We start from the raw sequence: 12717 nt of genomic DNA, 5'->3' as shown, positions 1-12717 counted from the left end.
TCATTTAGATCATAACATAACATATTATCTTTATCCAACAACACAAAAATTATAGAAGTCAAGCTGGACTATTCACAATTGTGCATTGCCATGTTGCCTGTCTGTCCTAATGCTCTTGTGCATAGCTACCTTAGTGGCTGCAGTTTGGCTGATGGAAGGCTGCTGACTTTCATTGGAGAGCTTCCAGATGGTTTTGCAGGATGACCATGACCAGCTCTTTGGACTATACATCTCAGCCTGGGCAACAGCAGTCTTGGCTGATTGTCTGAGAGGCATTAGCCAGGGCACTGGCAGAGTGGCAATAGTTTAATTAACCACCTCATAAATGTTGTCATCTTGAGAGAGGACAGCAGGTTCATGTGCACTGTGCCATTGTCACCCCCATGAGGCGGCATTCCAGCAATCCTAGTAACCTGTTGGAGAACAGATTGCTGGACTATTGGACTACTTTGAAAGCCCCTTTGAACATTGAGATCAATAGCCATAATGGCAACAACCAGAGTGGCAGCAACCATGGACTTCATGGCCTCAGTCTGACCTTTCACTATAAAACCAAGATTGGATGGCTGTGCTGTCATGGAAATTGAGACAACAGTCACCAAATGCTGCACCATATCTGGGTCCACAAGTGTGTTCACAGAGTTAACCACCTCTTTCATGATGGAAGGAATAGGTTCCAAGCTCTGCACAATGTCCTGTGCTACTTTGGAGCTGGATTACACCATATTCCTTGACAGTGACAAGTAGCTGTCGGGCAGACCTGCTAATGCAGCAAGCATGTCAGTGTGAATGCTCATGTGACTCAAGTGACAGATTTTCTTCCTCAGTGGTGTAGTGATGCTTTTACCATTCCTTCCAAGGTTGCTGCGGATGGACCTCTGAAAGCAGAAAAACAGAAGTGGAGGGTTAGGGTGAGAAAGGGAAGTGAGATGAAAAGCAAGAGGTCCATAGTTGTATCATCAAAATGCCATTGAGAACCGGAACACATGCTAACCTAGCACATTGCTGGAATCTCTGTTCAGTGTTCAGTGAGATAACAGCACGGGAATTTGGAGGGAGCACAAAGTTGGTGTGCTGTCAGTCTCCATGAGACCAGACACGGGCAGATCACAAATTGCAATGTCTGCATCCAAGAATGTGAGGTGACCAATTTTTAGCTGCCCATCTTTTAGTAGTTTTGAATTTCTCATGCCTGAAAAAGAACACATCATGGTGTATATTACCTTAAATTTTTTTGCAAATTAAATTGACTTCACACTGAAAGCTCTCAATAACATTACTGTAACGTTCACAGATAATTTCCCACCTAACATCACTGGAGATTCAACTATTCAAACTCGTCTTGATGAACCGACGTTCTTTCTTTTTACTGCAACTGATAAAAATAATGATAAGGTGACATTTTCAGTGGTGACTGATTCTCCAGATATCACAATGACAGGTAAAGTTGGACTACCCATGGTTTTTTCAGGTGCATTTATGGTTCTAATCAATTACTATTTTGGCATTCAATCTAGACCAAAACTGATACTTTGATTATGCATTGGTGTTTTACTAGGCACATTAGTAGTAAGGAGTAGATAAAAAAGGATAGAAGAAAGCAAATTTGCAGTAAGAAAAGATAATTGGAATCATGAAAAGCTAAATGCTTTGTCTCAGTTTTCAAAAGAGTTGGATACTGAAATTGTTGAACTGCCAGAGAAGGCTGTAGAATATTTACTATTCAAAGTGAAATATTATTACATAAATTATGCAAACTATTGATAGATGAAACACCAGCTCCTAATTGCCCCATTGTTCTCCATATAATTTTTTTTATGAAGTAGCAGCCGTTCTCCCTTAAATTCAAATTCCTTCTGCAAATATAAAGAATTTTCTGAACTAATATGTTTAAGTACCGGGGTTGACAAAGTATTGTGGTTGGCTGTTAGCCATTGGCTTGACAACCAATGTTTCCTGAATGACACTTGCAAAGACCAACCTGCACCACTGGAGAGCTATGAGTGCGATCCATGTCCAGAAAATTTAAAGGGAGATGGATGAAAGTGTTTTGGTGAGGAACATTTCTATTTCTTTCTTGTGTACTTGAAATACGTACACAACAATAATCAATAAAAATTGGGAATAACAGAGATAATGATCCTTCAACAGAAAGCATTACTGAGATTCTATTGACTTATATGGAGCATGCACGCTAGTTCTTCACCTCATGAAACCTCCTAAGTGTTCTATCCTTGAATGTAGTATAGTATAAAAGAGATGAGAAACAGAGGCAGTCAGATTTGATCTACAAGCACAACATTATGATTATGCATTCAGCTACTTTCTTTTTTTTAGTTTGTTTGATTATTATAATTGTATTATGAATCATGGTGTTTGCTGGAACCATTAGAATGGCAATAGATATCTAACAATCATTATCACTAAATAGATTATTTTGCCATCGATTTCATCGCTATTTGCGGGACCTGGCTCGGCAAAATTGGTTGCCGCATTTCCCTGTTATAACAGTCAATTTGAAATTACTTAATTGGCTGTAAAATGATTTGGGATTTCCTGAGGTCATGAAAGACACCATATAAATGCAGTTTTTATTTTTGTTTGTGTCAATCCAGGACATAAGGTATAATACCACCTTATTATGTATAGAGCACAGCTGATGCTATGACTTATTTGAAATTACTTTGAAATTTCAGACCTTAATTCCATCAAGTAATAATATCTACTTCCATTCCTTATATAATCTTCCTGTTTAGCATGGAGATGCTACTAATTGTATGATCATAAATGTGTTAATAAAAAACAGTTAGCTGATGACTCCATGTTCTGTGATAGCATTGACAGGAAGAGGTTAACTCATTAATTTTATAGCCTATATATAGGCTAATTTGGAATGGGGAGGTGGCAGTGTAAATGTTAATATACACTGAACTAAGCGATGTTAAAAATGACTTGATGAGCCAAAAGTCATGCTTCTGGTATCTCCCTAGATGGAGAATGGTGAATTTTCAGACTGTTCTTTGATGTGAATTAAATGTGAAAAGTTTAAAAATGGTATCTGGGATCCTTCAGTTAATATCCATTACAAAACAAATTGATCTATTGGTTCTGGTATTCTTATATTCTTCAGATTATTTTGTTTTGGGGGGAATTGACATTTTGTAATTTCGATAGATAAAGATATCTGGATATGAATGCACAGCATTTCTGAAAACCATGTATGAATTCTTTCTTTTATGCCTGTAGAAAATGGAAACTTTTCATGGAATCCAACAAGTGCCACTCCTGTGTTTGCCATAGTACAAGCTAATGATTCCAAGGCTGTTTCTGTGTTAGGGCTGACACTTATATTGTGCAACTGCAGCATCAATTCAACCTGTGATTATTCCAGATCAATTTTAAGCATAGAAAAAAACAATACTGTCTTTAAGGTAAGTTCACTCAAAAGCATTTCTTATTTCATATTTTAGTTACGTAATTAGAACATACAGTTGCTAAGAGAGTAAATAGATTCAATGGGAAGTCCAAAAGTATCTACAGTCTTGCTAGTCTATCTTCAAATGTATTTGAAAATCTTCTGATTGGGTGGGAAGGGGCAGGGAGTAGAGAGATAATGATCAGAAAAAAACAAAAAATTTTCCACCTAAATCATATATCAATCTAAATCCTGTATGTACAAAATTTAGGTCCCAGCATGTAACTGTACACCTGCTTACGTGGGTGATTACTGCACTGAAGATTTTGATGCTTGTCAAGACAACCAATGTTTCCTGAATGACACTTGCAAAGACCAACCTGCACCACTGGAGAGTTATGAGTGCGATCCATGTCCAGAAAATTTAAAGGGAGATGGACGAAAGTGTTTTGGTGAGGAACATTTCTCTTTCTTTCTTGTGTACTTGAAATACGTACACAACAATAATCAATAAAAATTGGGAATAACAGAGATAATGATCCTTCAGCAGAAAGCATTACTGAGATTCTATTGGCTTACATGGAGCATGCATGCTAGTTCTTCACCTCATGAAACCTCCTAAGTGTTCTATCCTCGAATGTAGTACTCATGTTCATAGAATTTATGGAATATAAGAGGTCAGATTTTCATGTCAGAGGTGGAAAGTCAGAGACGGGACTAATGCCATCTTTGTGATCCTGCTGCTGTCTTGAGACTGCTAGCAGGCAGGATAATTCCAGGGTCCAGGCCTTAAGTAGCCTAGAGCTGGGCCTGCCGCTTAAGGCAGCAGGCCAAAGGCAGAAGTGGAAATGGGCCTGGTCCAAAACCAGCAGATTAGAAGGCCCGCCTTCCTTCCTAAACCACCTTAATCCGGTGCTTCCAAGGCAATCGGTAGTTTGACATTTACGATGGAATCATCTGACCACTTCAGCCTCCCCTCACCCCCTTCATCCGTCTCACCCGCTATCCAGATTATGAACAGAATTCACTAGCTCCATTATAACAGTTGGAGGCCATTGACTAGCCCATAAAACTGTCCGTATAAACAGAATATTCAAAGTGGCTGGATAAACAATGTGAAATACTTGTGAAACAATTAGAGAGTTGGATTCCAGCCAAAAGCTCATAAAATTCCCTGAGTAAACAAACAGATTTCAGAACAAATGCCTAGATTGAATACATAAAAACAATAGGAAAAGATACAACATTTGTACTTGGTTATCACCCAAGCTACCCTTTCAATAGTGTGAAATGAATTCTAACTTTTTATCCATTAGATTGAATTATTTTTGAACTCATCTGATGACTTCTCTACATTTACAACGTCGATCTTTTAGTTGACATCTTGCCAGTTCACAATAGTAACAATCTAGCAAACACATTGTTTAAGGGATAGTTACATCTTCCAAATACAACACTGTCACAACTCACCTTAATGAACACATACAACTCATGTTACAGCATTTAATGATGAACCGTAAAGGAGGCAAAACTATTTTACTTACCTTTCAACCCCTTCCCATCTCCAATCCATTGTTTCTGCCTGTACTCAACAACTGCTAGATTTCAGCCGCTCCATGAAAATTTATAAAAAAAACCTTACTGGGCAGGCGTTCAATAAGCCCATTGTCAGTTTCATTCTTCATAGGAGCAATCATGTTCCAAGATCCACTCTCTCCCCACCCTTGCAAAAATGGCTGAGGGTGGGAATGAGGCGGGACCTCTGGCTGGTTCACTTAGGGGCCATATTTTTTTGGTCCCAGGTCTATGAAAATCCAACCCAAGATATTTACTCAAGGTATCCTAATTCAAGTAGTATTAATATTACAGCTAGAACTTACTGTGCCCATTTAAAGCTAAGAAAGTATTTTACGGAGCACCATATTCCTCACACACTCCCATCCCTCTCCAATTAATAAAGCAGTTGGGGTCCAGCCCACGAAAAAGCTGGCTGTCTGACAGCCTTTCTAGGCTTAGAGGGGTTTTAATTGGCTCAGGGTGAGACTTTGACACCCATCTGATTGGCTGGCAGCTCTATTCTGCCAGCAGCACCAGGTTTAAGTGGTGGCCACTGCGGGAACACAGCCAGTCCCAAGCAAGAGAAGATTATGCAGCCGGACTTCATGGTAGGTCAAGGATGTTGGTGGGGGCCAGACTGGCAGACAGCAGCCAGGTCTGAGAGGCTGGGGAGAAAGATTAAAGTGGTGGGGGCAGGAATATGACCAGTGGACAGAGGGGACACTGAAAAGAGGTTCTGCCCTCTTGTCTGACACCAGCATGCACAGTAAAAGCTGCCGGTCTACCAACCTGGCATGGACCTCCCCCTAACATGGGCAAAGTAGCAGCGGAGGCGGAATGAGGCACTTGAGTCGCTATTTGTTGGCCACTTAAAGGCCTCACTAGACCCAAGGGCAGGCTGGCTGTCCAAACCACTGCTGCTCTTGTAAGATGGGAGACAGATTGGGAGCAGGTAGGAAGCCAGCAGGCCATGTGCTGAACTTTACGAGTCCCCCACCCCCACCTTCAAACATGCTTTGGGTTGTGGGGGGGGGGGGTAAAATCCAGCCAATGGTCTTCATTAAAAACTCAAAATGTTATTTTATTTTCATTTGTCTATTGGTATATTTATTTCATACAGTTGAATACACTGCAGTTCATAAGGTTTTGTTGCTTTTTGCTTCTATTCTCTTTCAGTTTATTTTAGTTCAGCATTTGAATTTATAACCAGAGCAAGCAATGTTCTGTACTCAATGAACTATTCCAGATTCATAAAATTAATTTGATCACAAGTTGAGCAAATGATCTGCAAAAGTAATTTTCTAAGATTTTCAAAATTCATTGAGATTTGTTGAATACTGCGATACAATGCAAATTACAATGCAGGAGTTATTATTAAATGTGTCGGAAATGTATTTAAAGAACCTTGCATGTGTCAAAATGGAATCAGAAATTATTTTAGAAGAAATCAATTATTACATAGAATAGCATTACTTGTTTATTAATTCCTCAATGATATTCATTCTCAGCTTTTGATAGATCAGCTCATTCAAAATTTAAGTGACACAGTTAAGTAAACGTATGTCTTGTGAGAAAGGTCCATCATATTGCAGAGAAATGTTGATGCCGACCAAGGGATTGGCCCATTGGGCCCATCGAATCTGCACCAGCTCTCTTAAGTAGAATTTCTCATTTCTCCTCTTTTTGTTCTCCACCAAATAGTGTCCTCTATTTTATCCTCTTCCAGAAATGATCTCCTCCCATTCAGCAAGATTCCTTTTTTTCTCTAAAGAGACTGCTAGCCAGGAGTCTCTGCCTACTTCCTTCCTAGGGAAGCAAACACAAGAAAATCAATGTTTCGAGTCCGTATGACCCTTCTCCAGAGCAGGGTCATACGCACTCAAAACGTTAACTGTTTCTCTCTCTCTCTCCAGAGATGCTGCTGGACCTGCTGAGTTTTTCCAGCATTTTCTGTTTTTGTTTCAGATTTCCAGCATCCGCTTTTATACAAGAATAATCGACCCTTGAAATATGTCATTGATTTTACTTTTGGGGTATACAGAATTAGCGGGTGTGGCATTGTCATAGTAGCTGCTATTTTAGTGGAACTTCATGAGGGAGGAAAATTAAAATGATGAGAAGTGTTTTACTTAATAGGATTAATACATAATAATGGTAGGCAATCATCAACTTAGCTGCAAAGAAAATGTCTGACTTTTCAACAACTAATTTGCATATTTTTGTTTGGCATTCTAGATATAGATGAGTGCCAGGATAATACGGACACTTGTGAACAGATCTGCACAAATATTTTTGGAGGATTTAACTGTAGCTGTAACAAGGGTTACACAGTAAACACATCAAACAGCTCCCTGTGCACTGGTAAGGTACCAACGTTTATTATCTGACTAAAATATGCTTTGTGGAAGAGTTGAACAGGCAAGGCAAAAAAAAATGCTTCTATGTGATTTAAACACCCTGAAATACATATTGTTCAATTTTACAATGTTGGATCAATTTTATTCAAATTACACTGTAGCTCTTACTTCCAGAGGTTGCTATTGACAAATTTGGTTGATTATTTGATTGAGACATGGAGCTATTATTTTGCTCTTAATCATGATAATGTGTAGCCCAATGAACTCAATACATGAACCACTTCAGCAAATAGCCAGGGACAAGAAAATTGCACCTATGGTACATTGTCTGTTAGGCATCCAACAGACACACAACAGAGAAAAATCTGCCCTTCCCTCTGCTTGCTTTTTTGCAACAAAATCACAGATTATTTTGCTTGCATTTATGATTTTATTACAATTAATGAACAGAGAATTCAAGATTCTGGGGGGGCTTGGCAGGGTAGATGTTGAGAAGATGTTTCCGTTCATGGGGGAATCTCAAACTAGGTGACATAGTTACAGAATAAGGAGACACTCAGTTAAAGCTGAGATGTGAAGGAATTTCTCCTCTCAGAGGGTATTGAATGTCTGGAATTCTCTACCTCAGAGAGTTGTGGAGGCTAGATCATTGGAAGTATTTGAAGAGGAGGTAGATGGATTTTGGAGATATCGGGGAGTTGAGAGCTATGAGGAGCTGGCAGGAAAGAAGAGTTGAGACCTGGAGAATATCCGCCATGATCTTATTGAATAGTGGGGCAGGCTTGAGGGTCTGAATGGCCTACACCTGCTCCTATTTCTTATGTTCTAGAAATTCTTCAGCCATAGTTGAAATCAGGGCTTTTGCTATTTAGAGAAGTCACACTATGGCTGGGAATTTGTCAGGCAGATGGGAATCTCGCCCACCATCAAAGAACTAGCAGGGAATGCCCTCCCCCCGCCGACCAGTTCCCTGTGGGAGTTCCAACGGAATCAAGTGCCCTCAGTCGCTTAAGTGGTTACCATTGGACCTTCCCCATGATTGAGATCCCACAACAGCACAATTCCTACTTGTTGAGAGCTGCAAGCAAAGCAGAGGCTTGTAGTTCCTTATGCTGCCCGCAAAATGAGTGGCTACTGGTAGCAAGGCATTCACCAGGGGCCCAGGATCATCAGGGGACCCCAGAACAAAAGTGAATGTGGATGGGGATTGTGGAATGGGAGTCAAGGGTGGGGGGGATCAGAGACGAGGGCAGAGGTGGCTCTCAGCGGCCACCCCCCTGCCCAGTGCTGGATTCCTCAATCAGGCACAGAGTGAGGGCACGGGAAAACCATGCTGCCTCAATTTAATCCCAGTTCCAGCACTAAATTGCATTGCGCTCAAAGGTAATGGGTGTCAATTGGCTAATTAATGAGTCTAATTGACATACTGCTGCCGCCAACCAAAATCCTGTGTCATTCCTTTTCACCCTCTGACTTAATCAAGGGGGAGGTTTTGCTGTCGCCAGGAGACTGATGCGGGGCATCTCCTGCAATTAAGTGGGCCCGGCCACCATGTTTTCTGATGGGTTGCATTAAATCTAGCCCTTCTTTCTTCTCCTCCAGAGAGCAAATCAATATATTGTACCAACAAGCTCTCCTGATACAACTGTGAAGCAAGTATTATATTCCATTAAAATTGAAAGGAGTGTCCTTTAAATCCTGCATGTGAAAATACCATAGGCAAAAATAGAAACCTTATCCTATATATCTCACTCCCAATAATGCATTTTAAAGAGGACCAGGAGGCTATGAAAGTGAACATTGACTGATAATCATTATTTCAATCCTTTTTCAGACATTGATGAATGCAGTAATACTTCCACGTGTCCCCAAAATGCAGTCTGTATTAATTCAATAGGGAACTACTCATGTACATGCAAGTCTGGATATGAAGGAGAGCCATACAGGTTCTGTGTTGGTATGATATTTTTAATTTCACTATTTTATATGTAAGCAATAAAATTTTATTGAATAATTAAAAATTAATTCACAAGTATAATAACATTAAAATAAAATGCATGTTAAATTTGTTTCCATACCTTTTGTCACACCATTGCCAACGGCATAAAATTCTGTCACTTGGAAGCACAAAACGTTCCCATTGTACTTTTGAGACACAACGTATTCCTTCTAAAATAGACAGAGGGGTATATATCATTGCTTGAACTCTTGTAATGCAAATATCCTTACTCTTAAAGTTATGTTATACTAATCATAGTAGGCAAAAATCAAAACTTCTTAAATTATTGAAAGGCAATTAGGGCCCAACAGTCTTGTGAGCAATGTTATAGTTCATACAATAAAAGGGGCAATTGCAACATTGATATGGAATTGGCTGAGTGACAGGTAACAGAGAGTTGTGGTTAATGCATGTTTCTGAGCTGGAGGAAGGTGTGCAGTGGAGTTCCCCAAGGGTCAGTATAGGGACCCTTGCTTTTCCTGGTATGTATTAATGACCTAGACCTTGGTGCATAGGGCATAATTTTGAAGTTTGTGGATGATACGAAACTTGGAAACATTATGAATTGTGAAGAGGAGAGTGCAAAATTTCAAAAGGACACAAACAAGTTGGTGGAACAGGTGGACAGGTGACAAACAAAGTTTAATGTGGAGAAATGTTAAGTGATTCATTTTTGTAGGAAGAACATGGAGAGACAGATTAAAGTAAAGGACAAAAATTAAAGAGGGCACAGGAGCAGAGGGACCTGGGTATATATGTGCAAATGTCATTGAAGGCAGGGCAAGTTGAGAGCACGATTAATAAAGCATACAGTATCCTAGGCTTTACTCACAGGGGCAAGCCTCAGCTCGAGTATTGTATCCAGTTCTGGGAACCACACTTTAGGAAAGATGTGAAGGCATTGGAGAGAGTGAAAAAAAGGTTCACGAGAATGGTTCTAGGGATGAGGAACTTCAGTTATGAAGATATATTGGAGAAGTTAGGTCCGTTTTCCTTGGAGCGAAGATGGCTGAGAGATTTGAGAGAAGTATTTAAAATTATGAGGGGTCTGACCAGAGTAGATAGGGAAAAAATGTTCCCACTCATGAAAGGACTGAGAATGAGAGGGCACAGCTTTAAAGAAATTGGCAAAAGAAGCAAAAGCAACATGAGAAAAGAACATTTTCATGCAGAGTGGTTACGGTCTGGAATGCACTGCCTGAGAGTGTGGTGGAGGTAGGTTCAATCAAAACATTCAAAGGTGGCTTATACTGTTATCCAAAAAGGATGAATGTACAGGGTTTTGAGGAGAATGGCACTAAGTGAATTGCTTATTCGGAGAGCTGGTGTAGACACAATGGAGCAAGTGGCCTCCTTCTGCGCTGTAACAATTGTGTGATTCTGTGGAAGCATTCGAGTTTGTCTGTTCACATGTAAATTTTTTTTTACATAGTGTTAAGTCTTAATTACGGCCAACAACCTCCCAGGTATTGAAAATTTACTTTTTAAAGGGTGAAGTCTCATCCCTTCAGACTTTAATTATTGCTGAAGATTTTTAAAAACTTTTTCTTTCTCTTTTATCTCTCTCTTTTAATTCCATCTTTCTTTCAATTTGGCATTGAATTAAATATTCTAGCTTACACTTCCTTCTTTAGGCTCTGCGCATATCTTAGTAAGGATTCATAGTCTGATTGGTTGAGGAAAAAATGCCATTTTCTCAATTCACCCATGTTTCAGATTCACGCACTGTTTTAATTCTCGAGCAACCACAAATTGAGGCACAAAAGCCCACAGAAAATCTGTGGCAAATGTTAAGTGGAATAGAAGGCAAGCACCCTCCCTTCGTCATTGATTGCAAAATCCAGGCCAATTTTTTTTTATAATTTAGCACTATACATATCTACCATATTACATTTTGTTATTAATGTGCTTATTCTTACAGATATAGATGAATGTCTTAATACCAACTCATGTCCAGGCAGTAATTCCATCTGTACTAATACTGAGGGCTCTTTCAACTGTACATGTCTAAATGGATATGAAAAACCCAATTGCACAGGTGAGGAATACATAAATATATAAGGCTGTGCCACTGGAAACATTGATCTTGTCACAATGGTTTTTCACATTGTCTACCTGCTGTAAAACAAAACCACTAATTTAGTCACTTTTTGGAGGTCTAATGGTGCAGTGGACAGCATCCCTGCCTCTGAACCAGAAGCACTGGGTTCCACAAGTCTCATTCCAGGACTTGATGGCCAAGGAAGGTGCATTCATAACGTGGCCAAACAGGTTGAGTTATCAACTTGTAAATACTTCCAACCTACACTAATGGCAGGTAGTAAGGGTGGGAGAGATTCCTGGTCAGCCATGTGATGGAAAGAAATCGGAGTCTCTATCATCACTGTCCATAGATCCAGGCTACAACATGCATGTAAGTGTGTGTTGCCACAACAACTCAGACTTCTTGGGGGACCAGTTAGCTGGACAGGTTGGTGTGGCTCAGACCCTTGTTCTGGCTGGGGTGGATTCAGGACCTGCCTCCTTTCCCTACCCATTGGGATGGAGAGTGTGACGTTGTGGGTCAGACTTGCCTTTGGGCAGAAAACTAAAGAAGGAGTCACTTTTTATCACAAAATACTCATACAATACATAATTTAGAACTTATGGGATAAATTTTCTTCTCCTCTCCAGAGCATAAACTGGAAATAAGGATTGGGTAGTTTCAATAAAAGGCAGTTAAAAATCATTGTGCTCTCAGTGGGATATATTATTTGCTTCCTCTTATATATATTCCATGCAAACTGCGCTCTCAGAGGTTTCTTTATCTGACTCCACCCATGTTTCACAAGATTCCATCCCCTGCTCTATATGGGGTAGAAATTATTGTTGGCAATGTTATACTAACCTCAGCATTAATGTAATGAAGGTCTCTGCTATTTTAATTAATACACTTATCCATGTTAAGTAATGAATTAATGCATACATTAAAATAGTGCAATGTGAGTTTCACATGAGCTCACAAACATTGCAGGCAGTAATTTTATCATATATCTTTTAATTTCTCTATTGTTTCTATAGTCGGGAAGGGTTGGTGGGGGGCATATTTTAACTTCTAGCGGATTTCTGATGAGAAAAGGTGGCTTTGAGTTAGATTCCCATTGTCTGCAGCAGAATGAGGTCACAATAATTTTAACCACAGGGCTTCATTAACATGCTGCTGGCTGACTTCTCACTTGGAACTTGCTACCAGCTGTAGAAATGTCAGCATTGATCCTAAGGGTTTTGGGAGTCTCATGTACAGGAGGTGGGAGGATTCTGAGTCAAGAGAGGCTTAAACTTTCTTTGTGACACCCACGTTTTTGCAGAATGACCACTCATACTTTCAATCCTCTTCTCACTTGACTTTA

At 39.8% G+C, this 12717-nt stretch overlaps 1 protein-coding gene across 2 annotated transcripts in view; it reads left to right on the top strand.

The window, feature by feature from the left end:
- LOC121292663 overlaps positions 1-12717 on the top strand; it is a 188692-nt gene that overhangs the window by 86396 nt on the left and 89579 nt on the right. For both annotated transcript variants that reach the window (XM_041214933.1, XM_041214925.1), the window contains 6 exons: positions 1295-1441; positions 3247-3431; positions 3687-3867; positions 7208-7333; positions 9164-9286; positions 11250-11366. In XM_041214933.1, the coding sequence (XP_041070867.1) occupies positions 1295-1441; positions 3247-3431; positions 3687-3867; positions 7208-7333; positions 9164-9286; positions 11250-11366 (879 nt within the window). The remainder of the gene's footprint in view (positions 1-1294; positions 1442-3246; positions 3432-3686; positions 3868-7207; positions 7334-9163; positions 9287-11249; positions 11367-12717) is intronic.

Source organism: Carcharodon carcharias, chromosome 2 (assembly GCF_017639515.1).
Source record: "Carcharodon carcharias isolate sCarCar2 chromosome 2, sCarCar2.pri, whole genome shotgun sequence".
NCBI classification, from domain to species: domain Eukaryota; kingdom Metazoa; phylum Chordata; class Chondrichthyes; order Lamniformes; family Lamnidae; genus Carcharodon; species Carcharodon carcharias.
This window is presented reverse-complemented; position numbering and strand designations above follow the sequence as displayed.